This window comes from Canis lupus, chromosome 34 (genome assembly GCF_011100685.1).
Source record: "Canis lupus familiaris isolate Mischka breed German Shepherd chromosome 34, alternate assembly UU_Cfam_GSD_1.0, whole genome shotgun sequence".
Classification (NCBI taxonomy): Eukaryota; Metazoa; Chordata; class Mammalia; order Carnivora; family Canidae; genus Canis; species Canis lupus.
In genome coordinates, this window is record NC_049255.1 from 12932558 (window position 1) to 12954578 (window position 22021).

The following is a 22021-nucleotide window of genomic DNA, read 5'->3' on the forward strand; positions in this document are numbered from 1 at the left end:
ATTTTATCCATTCATTAGTTTATTTGGTTAAAGAAAAAAATAAAGACTAATAGCAATTGGAAATTCAGCATTGAGTGAAAAAGTTGATAGCCAAGCAGAGAACTTGATCCAGAATAGAGTCAAGGTAGACTCTCAGTGTTAAGGTACAAGAAAGGGAAAACTCAATCAGTGTTTGAGTGGGCTGACTAGCTCTCTGGATCTGGACTTGCTGGCGTTGAAAGCCCTGTGGCTGCTTGGAGGATCTCTACTGTCTGAGTGGCTCATAATTATGGAGTCCAGGTATCTCTGTTGGGGACGTGAGGTCCCTGACTCAAAGCTATGGCATGCAGCTGCCTCATGTCTGAGTCAGGAGTATGCTGCTCAGTCAGGTCCACACTAGTGTTAGCAAGCTAGGTGGCCAGGACAGAGTTTACCAATTCATTCAACAAGTTGAATACCTATACTCTTTACTTGCTCCATCCTCCTTAGACCAAGTGAGGCCATTTGTCATATGCTCCCGTAACACTCTTTACTTATTTTATATAAGTTTAGTTATCACATGCAAGTGCTGTTTAATTGCCTATTTTCCCTACTCTACTAAAAGGAGCAGCAAGGCAAGGGCTAGATCTATTTTGATCACATTGTGTTCCCAGTTACCTAGTATAGTTCTGGACCCAAGGTACATATGCAGTGAATATTTTATTTTATTTTTTTGTTCCCCACCCAATTCATACACAGTTTTGTTTTTTGTTTTTGTTTTTGTTTTGAGGGGGGAGGCAAGCGGGAAGAGAGACACGGAGAGTCTCAAGCAGACTCCACTCTGAGCTCAGAACCCCATCTGGGGCTCAATCTTATGAACCTGAGATCTACAACCTGAGTCAAAACCAAGAGTCAGTCACTTAACTGACTGCGCCACCTAGGCGCTCCTGTAGTGAATATTTTATTTTAAAAATGAATGATGGGACGCCTGGGTGGCTCAGACGTTAAGCCTCTGCCTTTGGCCCAGGGCATGATCCCAGGATCTGGTATTGAGTCCCACATCAGGCTCCTTGTAGGGAGCCTGCTTCTCCCTCGATCTATGTCTCTGCCTCTCTCTGAGTCTCTCATGAATAAATAAATAAAATATTTTTAGAAAGAAAGAAAGAAAAAAGAAAGAAAGAAAGAAAGAAAGAAAGAAAGAAAGAAAGAAAGAAAGAAAGGAAGAAAGAAAGGAAGAAAGAAAGAAGGTGGTCTATATAAGACACTGCTAAGCAGAGAGGTGGAGCAGACTGGAATTCAAGGTCTGTGGAAAAACAATATGATAAACAGAATGAAGCCAATTTTTGTGAGGACAGAAGCTTATGCGAATTGGGAGAATTAAATTGTAAGAAAAAGAATACTAAATTATAAATACAAAATTTTATTTAAATACAAAATTATACAAGAATATCAGATTATAAATACCTCATCTTAGAAAAGGTTCATGCAATTGAGGGGACTTGAAGCCTATACTTTGTTTCATTCACAGTAAATTCATGTCTGATGATAGGTAGACCAATGTACCAAAAATACTGTGGAGTCTCTAAAGAGTGATCAGAGATCTCTGCCAGGAAAAATCAAAGATTTCACAGAAGAGACAAATAAATAAGAGATAAATCTCTTATCAAGAGATCTTGATAAGATCAAGAGCTTGATCTTACAGACAGAAGCAAGGTAAATAAATTACAGGTGGAATAAACATGCTGAATGAAACACACAGGTGAGAATAGAGCCTATCTATGGAATAGTAAGAAGTGCTATTTGGCTAATGTAGGGTTGGGCAGGGAAAGCCTTAGGATAGTGACTCTCGAAGTGTGATCCTGGGGCAACAACATCAGCATTTTTCAACTCCAGCCCAGATTTATCCAATTAGAAACTGGGACCGGTGCACAGATAGAGAACTGCTGGTGATTCTAATGCAGTTAAATTTGAAAACCAATGCCTTAGGAAGTTAATTGAGCAGCAGATGAAGCTGTCCTTACAAATTTAATTTCAGGCTGTTATACAAGATAGAAATGAGGGGGGAAAAGGATTATGACAGAAAGAGAATGGGTTCTCTTTCTCACACCTCAAAATAAATTACAAATAAGCTAAAAAGTTAAAGTAAAAAATTCAACCATATATTGGGTTAGAAGAAAAGATTATTTCAGCATAAGGTGAATAATAGACTCTGTAAAGGAAAAGATTAATAGACTCGATTTCACAATTCAAAACATATCATTAACAAAATTGAAAAGTAAACAAACTAGAAAGAAATATATGGAACATTTATCTCAGGTAAAAAGCTAAAAATTTTAGCTTTCCTTAAAAAGATTAACAGCCTGTAGAAAAAACAAAGGACATTCCCTGAAAATTCTCAAGGGAAATACAAACGACCAATAAACACATGAGAAAACATTCAAGTTCACAAAAACAAATACAAATTAAAATAGAATACTATATTTTATTTACCAAATTAGCAGACCATGGTTTAAAGATAGAAACAACTGTATGGTTGCTTATAGTGGAATTCCAAGGTGCCATTAACATTAATAGCATAAAATATATTCAGGCGATAATAAGGGGCTGTTTTTTTTTTTAATTTTTAAAACAAATTCTGAATGAATGGATATAGATTTAAAAAAAAATAGGGATCCCTGGGTGGCGCAGCGGTTTAGCGCCTGCCTTTGGCCCAGGGCGCGATCCTGGAGACCTGGGATCGAATCCCACGTCGGGTTCCCGGTGCATGGAGCCTGCTTCTCCCTCCTCCTGTGTCTCTGCCTCTCTCTCTCTCTCTCTCTCTCTGTGTGACTATCATAAAAAAAAATAATAATAATAATAATGTGCAGCTCTTGGGCAAAATGCTACCATTGGTTAGCTCTGGGTTGTAGGATTATAACTTTTTCTTTTGCTATTTGTACTTTGATATTGTCTCCATTATGTGATAAAGACGTATCCCTATTCTAAGAAAAAATTAAACTAGGGATGCCTGGGTGGCTCAGTGGTTGAGCGTCTGCCTTCTGCTCAGGGATCCAGTCCCACATCCCGCTCCCTGCAGGGAACCTGCTTCTCCCTCTGCCTATGTCTCTGCCTCTCTCTGTGTCTGTCATGAATAAATAAATAAAATCTTTTTAAAAATTAAGCTACACTATAAGTGTGGCTTTAAAAAAAAAAGTTGGAGAAAATGATGATTCAAGGGGCACCTGGGTGGCTCAGTTGTTTGAGCGTCCGCCTTTGGCTCAGGTCATGATCCCAGCATCCTGGATTCTGCCCCAGGTGGGGACTCGCTGCTCCTCGGGGAGTCTGCTTCTCCTTCCTCCTGCTCTTGCACTCTTTCTCTCCCTCTCAAATAAATAAATACAATCTTTCTTTAAAAAATGATTCAATACCCCTTTGGCCAAAATTATATTAGAAGATAGCAAACTCTACAACTCCGTACTCTCTTTTGAGATTTTAGGGTTTCATCCGTGCAGCCACCACCGTCCCTTAAAAGGAAGGAAAGGAAGAGACGGATGCAAAAATGAAACTGGGAAATGTACTCCAGCTAATCAAAATAGCCTCTGACCTGTGATTATGCTAAAGGACAAGTAAGCATTGTGATGCTCTTCTCATTTATTTCTCTGGGAAGGGAAGATAGGGTGGGTTGGTTTGTTAATTCAAGTAATGTGCTGGGCTGGGGGAGGGGGCGTGTTTGCTCTTACAGCAGAATGTTTTTAAATAAAACTTCAGCCTAGAATGTAAAGATTTTGGCAGGAGGCTACGGATGAGCAACACAGTAACTCAAAATGATCCCATACCACCCCCTTGTGGCTTCCACTGTGTCACATCGGGGAACAGCCCAACCAGCTAAGCATGCATAGCGTTCTTCATAAATTCAACAAACACGTGTCCATTCCCTACTCGGTGGCAGGTACTAACTATACTAGAATTTTAAAATGCCACTAAATCTCTTGTACTTCATCCAGGCCATGCCAGCATTCGTGAATATTCACTTCTTCGGGCTGAGTACACACGCAGAAGTTGAGGTCATAAAGACTGAGCATCGCAAATTGGTGTCTCTTTAAAATGTGGCTTTACCTTCTGGGCTAGAGGTGAAGGTATGGGAGTAAGGTCTGTGATTATTGCTCTCCAGGGTGTGGTTGGTTGGGTAGCATGCGGTGATCAGAAAAGCCACCGCGGATGTGGATGAAAAGACATCGATTGCAGCCCCTACTCTCAAAGTGACCTTGAGCACGTGATAACCCGCATGGGCCTCCTTCATCTACTTAACAATTATTTGAACCCGGGCGCTGAGGGTACAAAGATGAATAAGACCTAGTCGGTTTAGCGCCGCCTTCAGCCCAGGGCGTGATCCTGGAGTCCCAGGATCGAGTCCCACGTCGGGCTCCCCGCATGGAGCCTGCTTCTTCCTCTGCCTGTGTCTCTGCCTCTCTCTTTCTCTGTGTCTCTTGTGGATAAATAAATAAAATCTTAAAAAAAAAAAAAAAGATCTAGTCTTTAGACCCTCGCTTTTCTAATGTGTTAACTGGGACTGACAACTTCAATTCACTATCAGAGATCAAACATATGACCACACTTCGACAGGCATCTTCATTTCTGAAACCGTGTTCACAGGTTCCCGTATGCTTGTTCAATTTAATCCTCTCCACCTCTGCTCATAGGAGCTCAAAAATCCGAAAAGGAACGAAATCATCTAACCGAATCCCCTATAAGTTCACATTCATTCCACCGGGATTCGTGGAACCAAGGAAGCCCTAATAATGACTCGCGATCCTCAAGCTTTCCAGCCTCCTGCCCTTGGGCACGGCGCTCGCAGCCCAGCGTCGTTCTTTGGTGGGGCCTCGGGGAAAACCCTGAACCCGCCGTCGCCTTTCCGTGCCCGGCAGGCGGCTGCCACTCTGCGGGCGGAGCTGCCCTCGGCCGGGCCTCCCCGTGCAAGGCCACTGTCGCGCGCCCCCTGGAGGAGCAGCCGGGTGGGAAAGGGGCCGCGAGCTGCAGCGCTATCCCGCTCCTCGGGCGGCGGGGCGGGGGCGGGGGCGGGGGCGGGGGCGAGTTCCGTCCGCGGCCTCGCCCGGAGCGGTTCTAGGAAGTGGAGTCACCCGCCGGGCTCCGGAGGGACGGGACCCCGCCCGGAAGAAGCCCGCGGCGGCGCACAGGTGCCGGCAGGGGGCGCAGGCCGCCGAGCCACCCCCGGGGCTCCCGCCGGTGGTCCCTCCCAGGTCCGCTGTGCAGCGTGGCCGCGCCGCCGCGCCCCGGCCCCCCGCCCCCGGCCCCTCCCCGCGCAGTCGGCGGGCCCCTGAGGTGCGCGGCGCAGGCGCGGAGCGAGGCGGTGAGTGCGGCCGGCGAGCCTGGGCCTGGGGCCTGGCGGGCAGGGCGAGAGGCGCGCGGAGGGACGGGGGCCGCCCGGGAGCGCCCGGGAGCGCGAGGGCCGGCGGCCCCTCCGCCCACGCCCGGGCGCCGCCGCGGCTGGGCGGGTCGGGCGGGCCCCGCGGTCGCAGGGAGCGTGCGGCGCAGCCTCCCGCGGGAGAGGCCGGCGCAGGCCCGACGGCGTCCTTTAAAATGAGACCCTGCCTCGGCTTTCGGGCGGGATGGCGGCGCCCCGCGGGCCGAGGCAGCCGCGACCCGCTCCCCGCACGCGCGCGCACGCGGAGGACGCCTCGGGCCTCCGCCCGCCGCCCTCCTGCTGGCTGCTTTGGGGTCGCCTAGGCGGCCCGTGGGCCCGGCGCGTGGCCGGCGGCTCCTGCACGGACGCCCCTCGGCGGCCCGCGGCGCCTGGGCTCGGGACCGCGGGTGCCCGGCTGGCCCGGCCGGAGCCCTGGGCCCTCCTCGCGGTGCTCAGACGCCCCTTCTGGTTTCTTTCCTTTTTTTTTTTTTTTTTTTTTTTTTTTTTCAGTACAACCTAGGGACGCGAGTAGTTTGAAGCAGTTCATCTCATTGCAGAGAGGTAAAAAACGTGTCCTTTGGCAATGCTGACACTGGAGTCGGACGTACCGTGGGCTCTGGTTCAAGACCTCTCCTGAAACGTTTTTGCGTTTGTTATTTTTTTAAAGATTTTATTTATTTATGCATGAGAATACACAGATTGGAGAGAGAGGAGAGAGGCAGGCTCCATGCGGGGAGCCCGGCGTGGGACTCAACCCGGGGTCTCCAGGGTCACGCCCTGGGCCGAAGGCGGCGCTAAACCGCTGAGCCACCCGGGCTGCCCATGTTTCTGTTATTTTAAACTCTGGAGAGCATATACTTATCTTGAAATGAGGGTGAAAAAGAACTTGCTTTGAAAACCTTATTGGAAAGATGAAGCTTTTGATTGTAAATACTTGGTTTATTTTTGTACCACTTAGAGAATATTTGTATTACGTGAAAGGCTGTTGATCTCTTTGGTGAAGATACTGACTGCCTGTTTTGTGGCATTTTGCACGTTGTTGGGGGGAAAAAAATGACAGGTGGAGAGATGCCAATATGTATTTTGTAAGTTGCTTTTTGAAAAAAAGTAGTACTGCATGTGGCATGGTGTCATTTTTGTAAATGTGAAATATATATGGATACCTTGGCATAGGAAACTGTCTAAATGTCTATCAAAATGTTAGCAGTGGTTTTTCTGCGTGAATAGATTCGAGGTGATTGAATTACTTTCTAACCTCTCTCCTCATTTTCCTGCAGTGACATGTATTCTATGTGTAATTTATTATATGTGCTGCCAAAGCGAGGACTTCTATGTGTAATTCATTAAGTGGGGAAAAGGAAGTGAATGATTAGGTCCATGAGATTCAGAATCTTCCCCATGAGAGGAAGACCAGTGAGCAAAATGTTCATATGACATCTTTTAGTAAAAAGCCAAACTTCTTCATCAGGGCAGTTATGTATACAAAAAGCACGTAAGAATATGTGCTGAAATGAAGGATAGTATTTCTGGTCTTGAGTAGGCATATTAGCATTCATGCTAAAAGGAAGTCTGATAAATATTTGGATATTGTTCGGCCTCACGTCGTAGTCAGAGCTTCCCTGATCAAGGTGATCCTGTCCTGTTCCTCTCATCCGACAGTCTGAATCCAGGCCAGCTTGCAATGTTAATTCTAATGCTATACTTGCTTTCCTTTCCTTACTTTTTCATTCTTCAAGTTGGAAAGAATTTAAAGTGTATTCTGAAATAGCAAGAGGTTACTTTAATGTTTGGCTGACAGTTTTCATTGTTCTCCCTGATAGTTTTAGAACATTTAAAACATGAAGTGTAGCGCTCTGGGCTGTATAAATTCTAGAGGTGTGCAGAAGAGGTATTAGGAATAAGTCTTGAAGTTTTAGTTTATTATATAATAAGAAAATTTTTATTTTCTTAATGCACTTGATTGGGAAGGGTTTAAGGAATGCTATTTGTGTTCAGGTGAGCCTTTATATAGAGAGAGACTATTTCTATAAATCCACTGTTGTTGGTTTCTTTGGGTGATTCCCTTCCCTTTCTCCCAATTGGTGGTGGAATAAGAACTGGAAGATGTAACTTGCTGGTAATAGTGATTAGCAATGAAAATTACACAGAGTTGTTCGAAACTCGAGTCAGAAGACAGGCTTTTTCAGTTCTGTTCTGCCGCTTAGTTGACTGGACTTTCACTGAATCTGCTTCCTCATCTGTGAAATTGGAGTGAGTTTGATAGTAGCCCCTCAATGTACCTCACAGGATTGTTGTGAAGATCAAATAAAATAAGAGGAAAATGCCCAATAAACTAAAAAGCACTATCTTATTACTGCATGATCACATCACCTATAGTGCTAATTAATATAGCCAGAACTTAGTGAAGTAGCAAAAACAGTGTGTGCACCTGAAGTTCCTTACCATTAAAAACAAGATGAGCTCAGTAATGATACCAAGTTATACCTGCCATGTATATTACTTTGACAGTAAGAAAAGCAGCATATAATGCTAGTGGAGAAAACATGTTTCTTTTTCTGACATCCCTTACTTGCCCACTTCTGTGAAAGAACACTAGCCTGAAATGGAAGAGGAGATGTTGATTCTGACACTAAGTTGTTACTTGAATTGGAGTAATCTCTTTATCTCCCTATTTGTTTCCAAAGTATATGCTTTAAAAATAGATCTTTATTCAGTTCTAACCCTACCACTTATTAAGAATTGCCTTGACTTAATTTTACTATGCCTCAGTTTTCTCATCTGTAAAAGGTAAATAATTTTGAGAGGATATTGTATATTTTTCATGTTATAGGATTAAATAAGATAAAGTATGTGCACAGCCTGGCACATGATAGGTGTTAAATAAATGGTCATTGTTCTTATATTGTTAAATAACCTATAAGGACTGAGTATAAAGTCTGATTTGGTTCACTTTCATTGTATTTGCTTTCATTATGGCTGAATAAATGAATCAGATTTATATTCCTATTTTGCTGTTAAATTATAGCTTAAGCTTTACAAAGTAAATTCATTTCAAAGAACAATGACACATGTATACACTCACATAGTTATCAGTTTTTAGTGCTTAATACGGTATATTCAAAAGATTATTTATACTTGAGTTAATTCCGTGTAACTTTCCAGTTAATTAAAGACCTGGTGCCATTGTATTTTTGAGTCTCAGAAGTGAGCTACATTTTTGCTTGTATGACTTCTGTTGTGTTTTTTTTTCTACAGGCATTTTTTACCATCTGTGAAAACTTCCTTGTAATTCATTTCTCCTCCCTACAGTATTAAGAATTATACCATGTAAGTGGAATGTGGAAAACCAATTAGTCAATTTTATAAGAGTCCATGGGAATCTAATCATTTAAAAATTAAACAAAAGTTGTTACCTGCTTTGTCCTAAATAGAATGTTGAATATGACCTTACAAGTAAGAAAAGTATTTTTTTTCTTGGAAATTATATTCTGAGCTTCTACGTGATGAATATATTTTCTGGAAGCCTGGGGATAGATACAGATTTGTGACAATATTTTTTAAGGAAATATATACACTTTTAGCTTGAAAACTGCATCAAAATACTCCCATTTATAAGAAATATACTTGTTTTATTCTTAAAAAGATGCCATAGCAGCAATTTTTTAAAATAAAAAATAAGAGTATAGCTTAGTGTAATTATCCAGTTCTCACAATTACATCAACATCTGAAGTGGACTTCTCAACGTCACCAAGAAAAAAAACAGATTTTGGTGTCCTGCCTTTAAACTTGATCAGAAAAAATAAACCTAAAATATAAATGGAGGCATTTCTCTTACAAAGTAGATTTTCAAGTGGCACACACATTTCTTATTACCAATAAATTCTTTGTTTAGGATGAATTTCTATAAAATATTAACAATATTCATTTGTGGTATTTTTGTTAAATTTTTCCATTTTTAGATTGAAAAGATATGAATGAATATCCTAAAAAAAGAAAAAGGAAGACATTACACCCTTCTCGTTACTCAGGTCAGTGATTATTTTAAAGCTGGACCCTGGATTAATTCCCATGCAATTGCATTTTTATCAATTTTCTCATAAATGATCAGATAACAGTTAAATATCTGGGTCAATTTTTAGGTAAGAGAAAACTTCAAGTTCTCTGAATGTATATTCATCTGTCTACCATGTGCTAGGTACACATCAGAACTTTACAGACATTATTTAATACTTAAAACTTAATGGTTGAAAGATACTTAAAAACAGATATCCAAAGTTCCACACTTACACAGCATAATTGGGATTTGTGTAATTCCAAGCTTGTTCTTAATGTACAGCATTAACCTTGATGGAAGATATTTGGATTATTGGGGAAATTTTTTTTTTTATCCTGTACATTATTTTCAGAAATATGAACTTTATTTTTATTGTGTTCCTTTGGGTCCTCTGGTTGAGGTTGGCCCTGCTATCTTGGCAGTAAGAAAGGTCTTTGACTTCACTCATATGTGGAATTTAAGAAACAAAACAGGAGTATAGGGGAAGAGAGGGAAAAATAAGACGAAATCAGAGATTTAAGAGACTCAATCACAGGAAACAAACAGGGTTGTTGGAGGGGAGGAGGGGCGGGGATGGGGTAACTTGGGTGATATACATTAAGGAGGGCACATGATGTAATGAATACTGGGTGTTATATAAGACTGATGAATCACTGAATTCTTCCTCTGAAACTAATAATATACTATATGTTAATTGATTTTAAATAAATTTTTTAAAAAGAAAATAAAGTATATGTTAGTGAAAAAAAAAGAGGTCTTAGTGGCCACCTATAACTAATCTCACATATATATATATTTAAGACAGTCTCTGGCATACCTGTTAGCCTACCCAAGCTACACATTCTTCGTATCTGAGGAAATCAAGCCTGGTTTACTGTCTGAGAGGGTCTGTATGCCTTTTGCTTTCTCTTCAGTACATGGCAGATCTTCTTGGTAGTCAATTCAATGTTTATAACTTATAGAATTCTGACAGGCAAATCTATCTTTGTGTGCTTCAAGTGCTATTTTGTAAATCGTGTAGTTTGTGGTTTTTTTCAAAGCTCAATGTCAATATCAAATCTGAAATATAGAAGCTTTCAGAAATGAGGGAAATATTAATACTTTATTACAAATTTGAAAGTGTATATGTTAAGGGATGGCTGTTATTAAATGTATATATATTTACTTGAAAGTTTTAAAATTTTGCTCTTATTTTCAGATTCCTCTGGAATAAGCAGGATTGCAGATGGATTCAATGGAATTTTTTCTGATCATTGTTATAGTGTTTGTTCTATGAGACAACCAGACTTAAAATATTTTGACAACAAAGGTATATATAATATTTTCCAAAATATCCTTTAAGTTGTATTTTTATATTCTTGAGAATGTGGGTAAAAGTTATGACTTCTAAATGGGCAAGTATTCAAATTTGTCTAAATGTAGGGAAATGAGGTTTTTATAAGAAAGCAAATATGAATGTTTAATTTTTAACATTATTTTAGACCTATAAATAAAAAAGCACAGTCTCCTAAGTCTATTTTAGGTGGCCAGGAATAAGTAGAAAATCAAGACTGACCTGGAGTTGGGAGCATATTTATGATGAAAGGTTAGGAACAGTGCTATACACAGTTCTTCCACTAAGGTATAGTCCAGAGGGCTAAATGGAAGGAACAAAGGATGAAGGGTTTGATGTTTTTCAGTCTTGCATCTTGTATTGACTCTTTTCAAGAGCATTGAATAAATGATAACAACTTGCATTTATTCTTTCTTTGTGACCATCAAAACTGCCAATTTCCTTGAGCTCCTATCATAGGCACAGAAACACAATTAAAAAAAAAAAACAAGGAGTTGGAGACATTTGCATAAACTCATGTTTGGCTTAATAGAGACACAGATGGTTCCATATAGAGACATTTATAGATGTCTGTGCATACATAGCAATGTATACGCATTTTTACTCTGTTAGCTGAGAAAGCCTAAAAGAAATGACACCCCAGTAGAAGTGAGCCCAGATTTTGATTTCTAAAACCATTCTCCAGTAAAAAGAACTATTACTTAGAGAAGTGGCTGATTCTAATTCTGAGGCAGGAAATATATATAAGATACAGGTATACCAAAGGAACACAGGAGCCAACTAAGAGAGATCCCAGTAGCCAAAGCTGAAACGATTTGAGGGGGATAAAAAAGAATTATCACCCAAAGCATAAAATATATATTCTTGAGTCCATACTGATGTGATTGAATGAATGAATAAACAAGAAAATCTACAGAAGAATTCCAAATTATTTATGTGGGTACTCATCCCTCAAGGAGGTAGAACATAACTCTCCACTCCTTAAATGAGGATTGCATACTGGGACTTCCTTCCCCGTATGCAGGGAATATGGAAAGTAAAAGAGTGACTTTACATCAGAGAAACCTGACTGTTGTGATAAAAATGGCAGTTTGCCTCTCTGGTCTACCTCTATTAATCCATAATCCCAGTCTAATCATGAAAAAAACATTTCATTAATGGGACACCCTGCAAAATACCTGACCTATACTCCTCAAAACTATCATGGTCATCAAAAACAAGGAAAGTCAGAGAAACTGCCACAGCTAACAGTATCCTAGAGGGAGATGATAGCTAAATGTAATGTGGAATTTTAGGATCTTGAAACAGGAAAAGAACATTAGGTAAAAACTAAGGAAATCAGCTTAAGTGTGGACTTGAGTTGATATCACCTTACCAGTATTGGATATTGATTGGAACACATGTACCCTATTGTTATAAGAGAATGGAGAAACTGGGCAGCCTGGGTGGCCTAGCAGTTTAGCGCCACCTTCAGACCAGGGGAGACCCGAGATTGAGTCCCACATTGGGTTCCCAGCGTGGAGCCTGTTTCTCCCTCTGCCTGTGTCTCTGCCTCTCCCTCTCTCTCTGTGTCTCTCATGAATAAATAAATAAAATCTTAAAAGAAAAAAAAAAAAAAGAATGGAGAAACGGAATGCAGGATATATGAGAATTCTCTGTACTATCCAAATTTTTTCTGGGAACTTCTAAAAAATCTTTTTTTTTTTTTTTTTTTTTTAAGATTTTATTTTTTACACAGAGAGGCAGAGACACAGGCAGAGGAAAAAGCAGGCTCCATGCAGGGAACCTGATGTGGGACTCGATACCGGGACTCCAGGATCACGCCCTAGGCTGAAGGCAGGCGCTAAACCACTGAGCCACCCAGGGATTCCCCTAAAAAATGAATCTATTAAAAACAGCAGTGACATGATTTGCAGCCCAGTTTTTTATGACCTGTACTTCAGTTTCCCCATGCTAAATTTAACGTTGGGACTGGGCTGAGGGAATACACTCTTATTCAGACTTAGTAATTTAAACTTAAAATTCCTAAGTAATTTTAAAAAGTATATTCTAGTCCAAATGGGGCATGGAAGCAAAAGCAGTTGATTATTTGGACAGATTTCTTTGTGTGTGACTGTGGAACAAGGATAACATCCATTTTCTGACTAAGTCCTTTAGTTCCTATTGGAGTTCAAAATTATATTTAAAACATTTAGTGCTTTGTTTAATAATAATTAATAGTTAATGCTTTGATATATATAATAAGTATTTTTCCAAATTTCTTTTTACAGATGATGATTCTGATGCAGAAACATCAAATGACTTGCCAAAATTTACAGATGGGATCAAGGCCAGAAGTAGAAATCAGAACTACCTGGTTCCCAGCCCTGTACTTAGAATTCTAGACCACACTGCCTTTTCTACAGGTTAGGGAAACCAGTTAATAGCATTTGCTTATTTTATGTAGATTCATGAAAAAATAATGTATAAAATAAATGTTTTGCCAGTTATTCAATAGGTCTTATTTAGTAATAATAATAGACTTGTTAACATTTTTCAGAAAAATCTGCTGATATTGAAATTTGTGATGATGAGTGTGACTCACCTGAGTCAGTCAACCAACAAGCTCAAGAGGAGAGTCCTATAGAAGTTCACACTGCTGAAGATGTTCCAATTGCTGCAGAAGTGCATGCAATTTCTGAAGATTATGATCTAGAGACCGAAAACAATTCCTCGGAGAGTCTCCAAGACCAAACTGATGAAGAGCCACCAGCTAAACTTTGCAAAATTCTAGATAAGAGCCAGGCTTTGAATGTGACTGCCCAACAGAAATGGCCTTTACTGAGAGCTAATAGCAGTGGCCTCTATAAGTGTGAACTTTGTGAGTTCAACAGCAAATATTTTTCTGATTTAAAGCAGCATATGATCCTGAAGCATAAGCGTACTGATTCAAATGTGTGTCGAGTATGCAAGGAGAGTTTTTCTACTAACATGCTTTTGATCGAACATGCCAAACTGCATGAAGAGGATCCCTACATTTGTAAATACTGTGATTATAAAACAGTAATTTTTGAGAACCTCAGCCAGCACATTGCAGACACCCATTTTAGTGACCACCTCTACTGGTGTGAGCAGTGTGATGTACAGTTCTCATCAAGCAGTGAACTCTACCTACATTTCCAGGAGCACAGCTGTGACGAACAGTACTTGTGTCAGTTTTGTGAACATGAAACGAATGATCCGGAAGACTTGCATAGCCATGTGGTAAATGAACATGCATGTAAATTAATTGAGTTAAGTGATAAGTATAACAATGGAGCACATGGACAGTACAGCCTGTTAAGCAAAATTACCTTTGACAAATGTAAAAACTTCTTTGTGTGTCAAGTATGTGGTTTTCGGAGTAGACTTCATACAAATGTTAACAGGCATGTTGCTATTGAACATACTAAAATTTTTCCTCATGTTTGTGATGACTGTGGGAAAGGCTTTTCAAGTATGCTAGAATATTGCAAACATTTAAATTCACATTTATCTGAAGGGATTTATTTATGTCAATACTGTGAATATTCAACAGGACAAATTGAAGATCTTAAAATTCATCTGGATTTCAAGCATTCAGCTGACTTACCTCATAAATGTAGTGACTGCTTGATGAGGTTTGGAAATGAGAGGGAATTAATAAGTCACCTTCCAGTCCATGAGACAACTTGATTATTTTCTTTAACTGCCACAATGTTAATGTAAAATAATAAAATTTTTTGGATATGTTAAATGGATGATTTTGAACACAACTTATGAGAATTGCTTTTAACAAGATTTTTTTAATTGTCCAATTTTCTTGGCATTGCTACATTTTTTCAGTATACAAGGGTATGTGAATGTGGTATTTTCAGTGTATGGTAGTTTTAACCAGTCTTGGTGTCTGTTGTCTTGTTTCTTACATAAGCTTTGATTTCATGAATTGATGGAAAACATGTACTAAAGAAACTAGACTATATTTTTCCTTCCATAACCATGGGTGCTATTAACTTTTTTAAACTCCAGACAAACTCAGTTTTTCACGTATGAAATCATTACTGCGTGATCAAAACTTAAATGCAACATACCATACAATTAAGTCCTCTGATATTCCTATTAATAAGAACCCAGACGCTCCTCTTGATTCCCCATCAGGAATTACCCCTAAGACTATCGGTGGACTCTCCACCTGCGTAATTCTTTTAATAATACTAGGAGGCAAGTGTTATAGTAGTAGGAAGGGAAGATCCAGTTTTGTTGGCAGTCTTTTTTTTTTTTTTTATGTTTTTAATTCTCATTCTATTTTAGCCCCTATCTACAAATTAAATGATTTAAGATGGGAATGAGGAGGAACATGTAAGGGGTTAGACAATAAAAAGTAAAATTTCATAACAACCTTTTCACAATTCATTTTCAGTTATGCAAAGTGAGCCCAAACTGCTGATGTCAAATCATTTATTGACTGAGAAAACCTACTATTAATATAGCATTAGGAAGATATGGGCGATAAAAGGTTCTAGCCTTTCTTTGTCTAGTTGATGGCTGTCTTCATTCACATTGACTCTGTATGCAAGTCTAACTCCCCTTTTTATAAGGTCACCACTCATACTGGATTAGGGCTAATCCAATGACCATATTTTAACCTAGTAAAGACCCTGTCCCCAAATATGGTCATATTTGGAGGTACTGAGGCTCAGGACTTCAACATATATGGATTGGGGGATAGGAGAAACAGACATAATCACAATTCAATAGTAGCTTCTTAAAAAGTATCACAAAGATAAGATTTTGTCTATCGTACTCTAATAAACACTGCTGCTAACAGTATTGTTCAGGAATACTGATTTAGTTGAAGACATCCATTTACAACCTATGGTTTCCCCACTACCAGAACCATGGAAATTTAGTCTATTTTGAGAATGGTGACAGCAACAAGTTTTTTCCGATCATTTTTAGCTCTACTATTGTCATATGTGCATAATTTTATTCCTAGAAACTCATCTGATTGGAACATTCCAGATAGAGCTACCTGATAGAAATGTTTCTGTGGAGACTTAGAGTGGTTTAATCTGGAAGAGAACCTTAGAAATCAACTGGTCTAAACCTTCTAGTCCGCTAAAGTTTCTTGTAGAAATAGGCCAAGGTCACAAAACCAGTTGTAGCAGACAGGAGTGGAATCTAAGTTATTTGGCTTCCAGTCTAATAATGTTTCCATTACATCATGTTACATTAAAATCTAAGCTTTATCCTTAGGGTGTTTTTCATGACTACTTAACCTAGCTGTTCTGCTACCTTCTTGGTAATTCTGTTTTTATGTCTTTTTTATATACATCCACTTTTAAGAATTTTATTTTTAGGAAACTGAATAATGCCTTCGTGGGTTTGTTTTTCAATTCTATATTGCTTTACATTTGATCACATTAGTAATCAAAATGACTAATGAAACCTCAAGATATTAATCCAAGTTTTACAACCATATAATTTTGTACTTTTTGGTAAATCTGCTTCTTGAGGCCATATTCCACAGACAGTTTGTCCAATAAAATCCTTTTTGCTTTGGCTCAACTTTCAAATAAGTCAATGACACCCATAAATTGCTTGGGTAGATAGTTTATATTTTTAGCTTAGAGAACTTTGAAAAAACAACCCTACCTAAAAAGATTTTTCTAACTGCTTCTGGGTTTTTTCCCCTTCAAAAACAAACATTTCCACTGAACTCTTGTGACTTGAACTACAGTTCAAGTCTGAGAATACATAACTGATAGTGATGTTTATTAGCACTACAATAGAATTCTTGGCAGTAGTGTTAGGACTTTCCTTTTTTTATCTTCACCTCACAATAAATTATTACTTACAAAATTCCACATTTCCCCTGTACTCCAAAATTTGAAAGTGGTTGTGCACTACTCAAAAGCCTCTCTTCCTGCTTGTAAATTTTCTAGTTATGCCGTTTAAGTCCTCTAAGATTTCCTGAATGTGTGTCCTCACATATTAACCAGTTTCTCCATTTCACATGGCCCATGGCCTATTATTGTTAGGTGATTGCTGAGTTGTTGGCAGGTGTAGTATATGTAATGTGGTGGGCTTTTTTTTTTCAGTACTAACACTATTCCTAATTTTAGAATCTGATTTGCAAAGCATTGTATTAATTCCGGGCACTTTACCATTAACCTTACCTTGCTTGTTTTGTCAGTATTACTACCTTTTGCAAGAAGTTTAATATATGTTTCCCAAATTACTATGATTCATTTTTAATGGAATTTTAATACCTAAAAAGCACTATGGCTTATACAAATTTGAAAAAGCTAATAAAAATCAAATGACCACAATCCTCTTGGGAAGCAGATTGCTTTACCAAAAAATCAATACTCGTTAAGAATTTAAGTCAAAACAAATAGTTAAGACCAAACATTAATCCCAATGGAGAAACAAATTTGGTTGGTCAGGTTTATCCTATAATTAACACAGTCTCATTCCCTCAAATTGAGATGAAATTTGAGGATACATATTCCTTTGCCTACAACTTTCAGTGTTGATGACTGAAGATAGAGTATCTACAAGAGTTTTTGTTCATGACATTTAGATTATTGATCTACATATAACTCCTTGTATTGGTTTAGCTTTCCATAAATTAATCTTTTAAGAGAACATTCAAATCTAAGAGAAAGAAATGTGTACATTTGGGTTGTAAAATATAAATTCATAAAGCTAAAAGTTGTCATGTAATTTACATTAATTTATATGACAAGCTTCAATTTGTCAAGCTTCAATTTTTAAAAACTAAAAATTTTAAGACAGTTGTTTGAAGCTACTTCATACCAGCAATCAAAAAAATAATTTTCTGGATAAAAACTTCCCGTATTAAAGCATTAATCACCACAACTTCCTTAAGTTCATTCTCCTTAGTAATCTTGGTGTTAAATTGGTAACTACCCAAACCCAAAATAAATCACATTTATGACAAGCTATTTCTTCATCCTAAAAGGGAAATTTTGTGGGGGCTCCTTGCTGTCAATTAGAGCATGAGACTCTTGATCTCAGGGTTGTGAGTTCAAGCCCCATGTTGGATATAAAGATTACTTAAAAATAAGATCCTTTAAAAAATGAAACAATTTTTTCACAATGCTACATAGGAATATTATCTACTAGTAGTATTCCCACAGTTTAAGAAGGGTGATTATTTACAGTGTTTTTTTAAACTTTTTAAGTTTTTTTTTTTTTTAAGATTTTATTTATTCATGAGAGACACAGATTGAGAGGCAGAGACAGAGGCAGAGGAAGAAGCAGGCTCCCTGTGGAGAGTCCAATGTGGGACTGATCCTAGGACCCCGGGATCACCACCTAGAGCAAATGCTCAAACACTGAGCTGCCTAGGTGCCCTATTTAGTTTTTTTCTTTAAAGGAATTTGTTACTTATAAATGTTATTTTTGGTCTTAAAAAGGCAAATAAAACTTGGATAGTCTTTTGTCTTGCTCTAAGTATTGAGCTGAATGACTTAGACTCTGAGAAATGTAATGAAAAGTATGTTTTGAATGAAAACTCAAAGTTCTAGTTTTTTAATCTTACCCAGATAGTGTCCACTATCAAAAAACATAGTTGAAATAACTGATAACTTTGTTTGCCCTTCTTTTCAGAATAACCTGAGAGCAGGAATTGGAATCATATCCATCAAATATAATTTCTGGTGGGTATTTTTTTCCTTATTTAATCCTCTGTTGAAAGGCCATTCACCATTCTGCTCTGAATTTGAATTGACTAAAGTTTGAAAATATTAAATTCTCTTTTCCTGTCTACCCTGTTCATTTTATTTAGGGTTACCTCTTCTTTTTATGGCATTATTCATGTTTCTAAAACATATTCCTCAAACAAAATCTATGGTTGATTACCTTCATCTTTGGAACTCTTCTGCACCTCATTTGAGTCTCCAGAAAGTCTCATAAGATTCAAGTTTTTGCAATTAACAGAGTGAGGGTAAATGTTTTCTTTACTTCTATCCTCCAAACTGTTACGTTACTTCCTTCACACCATATACCACATCACTCGTTCTATGCCCTATAAATATTTTACATGTTCCTGTCTGACAGCAGTTTGGCTGTACTGAATTTATATATTTCAGCGTATCTATCTTGAATTTTAGGAAGCAGAATATCATGGCATAGATCTTAATAAATACTTCTTTATGGTCACAAGATTATAGTGAAGTTCCTTATGTCATTGATTCATTGTCCTTTACTGAATAATTAAAATACTGAGGCAGAGGAATTAACCTAGAATGACAGAATGTTAGTCTGTCTGGGAGGGATCTCAGAGGTCATCTAATCCAGACTCATAAACTGCACAACATATAAAAATAATTGTATGTGGCACAAGTTTTATTTTCATGGTTCATGTTTATAAACTATGTTAATTGTCACATCAAATCTGATTCATGAATATCTTTTCTTAGGCAAAACATTTTTTTAAGAAAATAGCAAATTGATTTGAAGAAAAATATGAAACAAATAATGATACATGCACATGGAAAAAGTTGGGTAGGTGATACATGAAAGACTAAAATTTGAGGATACAGGGATCCCTGGATGGCTCAGTGGTTTCGTGCCTGCCTTTGGTCCAGGGCGTGGTCCTGGAGACCTGGGATGGAGTCCCACATCGGGCTCCCTGCATGGGGCTTGCTTCTTCCTCTGCCTGTGTCTCTGTCTCTCTCTGTGTGTCTCTCATGAATAAATAAATAAAATCTTTTTAAAAAAATGAGGATACAAAATTCTTATCTAAGCTTCAAAATTTTTTCTTTAGAAAAAGTTAAAATGTACTCTATTTTTTTTCCCCACAAAATGTTACACTAGATATCTGAGGAGAGAAAATGACAGGTTGGAGAGTACTGGACCAAATCATGAGTGATTTTTAATCCCTGTTTGCCAGCTAAATTGTGTGACTATAACCATGGACAGTAGATGTAATGTTGCTAAATTTTTCTCAAACAGTCCATGGACTCTGCAACTCCTTAACAATTTCTATTTCACTACTCTTCAATTTAACAAATAGCTATGGAATATCTACTATTAAGCCATGTGCTTAGGAATATGAGGATAAATAAACTATGGTTCTTGTCCTCAAAGACTTTTACCATATAAGGCAGGAAACTGTCACATTTCTGAAGTCAATTCGGTTAAATATCAGAGTGAGTGATTTCTGCATTTCTAAGTATTTGTTTTATGTACAAGGCTACCAGAACATTATTGTACGTGTTGAGGTGTTTTGGGTTTGTTTTGGGTTTCTTTGCGGGTGTTTGGGTGAGTTGAGTTATATATACACATAATACACTTGTGATTAAATACTTCCAAAATATTATACAAAATTGCTAAAGTTTATATTTCCATCAGTAGATCATATTTCCCTACAACAAAAATTAATATCATGGGCAGCCCAGGTGACTCAGTGGTTTAGCGGCGCCTTCAGCCCAGGGCCAGATCCTGGAGACCTGGGATCAAGTCCCGCATGGAACTCCCTGCATGGAGCCTGCTTCTCCCTTTGCCTGTGTCTCTGCCTCTCTCTCTCTCTCTCTCTCTCTCTCTCTGTCTCTCATGAATAAATAAAATCTTAAAAAAAAAAAAAAAAGCATGTAACTTTGGGATCCCTGGGTGGCTCAGTGGTTTAGAGCCTGCCTTTGGCCCAGGGCCTGATCCTGGAGTCCCAGGATCAAGTCCCACGTCGGGCTCCCTGCATGGAGCCTGTTTCTCCCTCTGCCTGTGTCTCTGCCTCTCTCTGTGTCTCTTGTGAATAAATAAATAAAATCTTAAAAAAAAATTAGTATCATACCACTTTTTAATTTTCTGCAAATCTGAGGGGCATAAAGTAGTACATTATTATTGTTTGAATTTGCATTATCAGATCACTAAAAGGATTTAAAATATCTTAATATGCTTATGAGACATTTTGATTTCTTATTTTGTGAACTGCCTCTCCTGGTTGACTTCCAAAAGTTCTTAGTAAATTTTAAATATCAGTCCTTTCTTTGTTTTCTATATACATTGAAAAAAAATCCCAGATTGTTAGCTCTTACTAATGTCTTTTGTTGAACAGAAATCTTTAATGTAGATAGATCTGTTATATTTTCCCTTTACTAGTTGTGCTTTCTGCATCTTGTCTACAGAACCCTCTCTAACCCCAATATCATAAAATTATTTTCCTATGTTTTCTCCTAATAATTTTCTGGTTATACCTTGCCTGTCCAGATCTGAGTTTCTCTATGTGTTGGTAAGATTCAAGTTGTTGTTGTATCATTCAAATGAACCAATTTCCCTAATACTATTTATTAAGTAATTCATCTTCCCTCAGTATGCATACCAATTTTATCATATATCAAATGCCATGGGCATAATTGGCATATGAGTCTGTGTCTATACTCATTATATTTCTCTGTTCTAGCAACAGTAGCCCAGGATTTAACAGTTACAGTGTGCTTAAAATATTAGGGCTTTGCAACGTATCTTAGTATCAGGTGGTATAAATTTATTCCCTCTATTCTTCTTTGGGAGAATTGTGCTAGTCCTAGGCAGACTTTTTCTTCCTCTGTGTAAATTTAGGATTAGCTCCAGATCATTTTTTTTAAGATTATTTATTTATTTAGTCATAGAGACACAGAGAGAGAGAGGCAGAGAGAGAGAAGCAGGCACCATGCAGAGAGCCTGACATGGGACTCAATCCAGGGTCTCCAGGATCACACCCTTGGCTGCAGGCGGTGCTAAACCGCTACGCCACCGGGGCTGCCCAGATTAGTTCCAGTTCTATCTAAAGTCTGTAATTGCATTTAAATTATAAATCATTTTAGAGAGAATTAACATCTTTACAACATTAAAACCTTTCCTTTTGTTTGTTTTTTTTTAAGATTTTATTTATTTATGATAGTCACACAGAGAGAGAGAGAGAGGCAGAGACACAGGCAGAGGGAGAAGCAGGCTCCATGCAGGGAGCCCGATGTGGGATTCGATCCCGGGTCTCCAGGATCGCGCCCTGGGCCAAAGGCAGGCGCCAAACCGCTGCGCCACCCAGGGATCCCAAAACCTTTCCTTTTGTAAATATTGCATATATCTCCATTTACTCAGGTCTCTTTTTAATGTTCTTTTGAATTTTTTTCATGAAGGTCATATTTAGTTTTTAAGTCAATGCCTTGATTCTTTACAGTTTGGGTTGCTTTAGCATGCTTATTTTCTAATGGGTTATTACGGGTATATAGGAAGGCTTCTGGTTTTTTAAACATTGATTTTGGGGATCCC

General features: G+C 38.5%; 1 protein-coding gene across 3 annotated transcripts; it reads left to right on the plus strand.

Annotated features, from left to right (window-relative positions):
* The first annotated feature begins 5225 nt into the window (after window positions 1-5225).
* On the plus strand, window positions 5226-16312 carry ZNF639 (zinc finger protein 639). 3 transcript variants are annotated; one of them, XM_038583411.1, is made up of 7 exons: window positions 5288-5305; window positions 5870-5920; window positions 8615-8686; window positions 9320-9388; window positions 10613-10723; window positions 13018-13152; window positions 13287-16312. In XM_038583411.1, exons 4-7 carry the CDS (start codon window positions 9331-9333, stop codon window positions 14438-14440), a joined length of 1458 nt encoding a protein of 485 aa, XP_038439339.1. In that variant the 5' UTR covers window positions 5288-5305; window positions 5870-5920; window positions 8615-8686; window positions 9320-9330; the 3' UTR covers window positions 14441-16312. The 3 variants fall into 3 exon arrangements, with proteins under 3 accessions (XP_038439340.1, XP_038439339.1, XP_038439342.1); XM_038583412.1 differs by lacking the exon at window positions 5870-5920 and having other exon boundaries at window positions 5226-5305; XM_038583414.1 differs by lacking the exons at window positions 5288-5305; window positions 5870-5920 and adding an exon at window positions 6084-6444.
* The last annotated feature ends 5709 nt before the right edge of the window (window positions 16313-22021 follow it).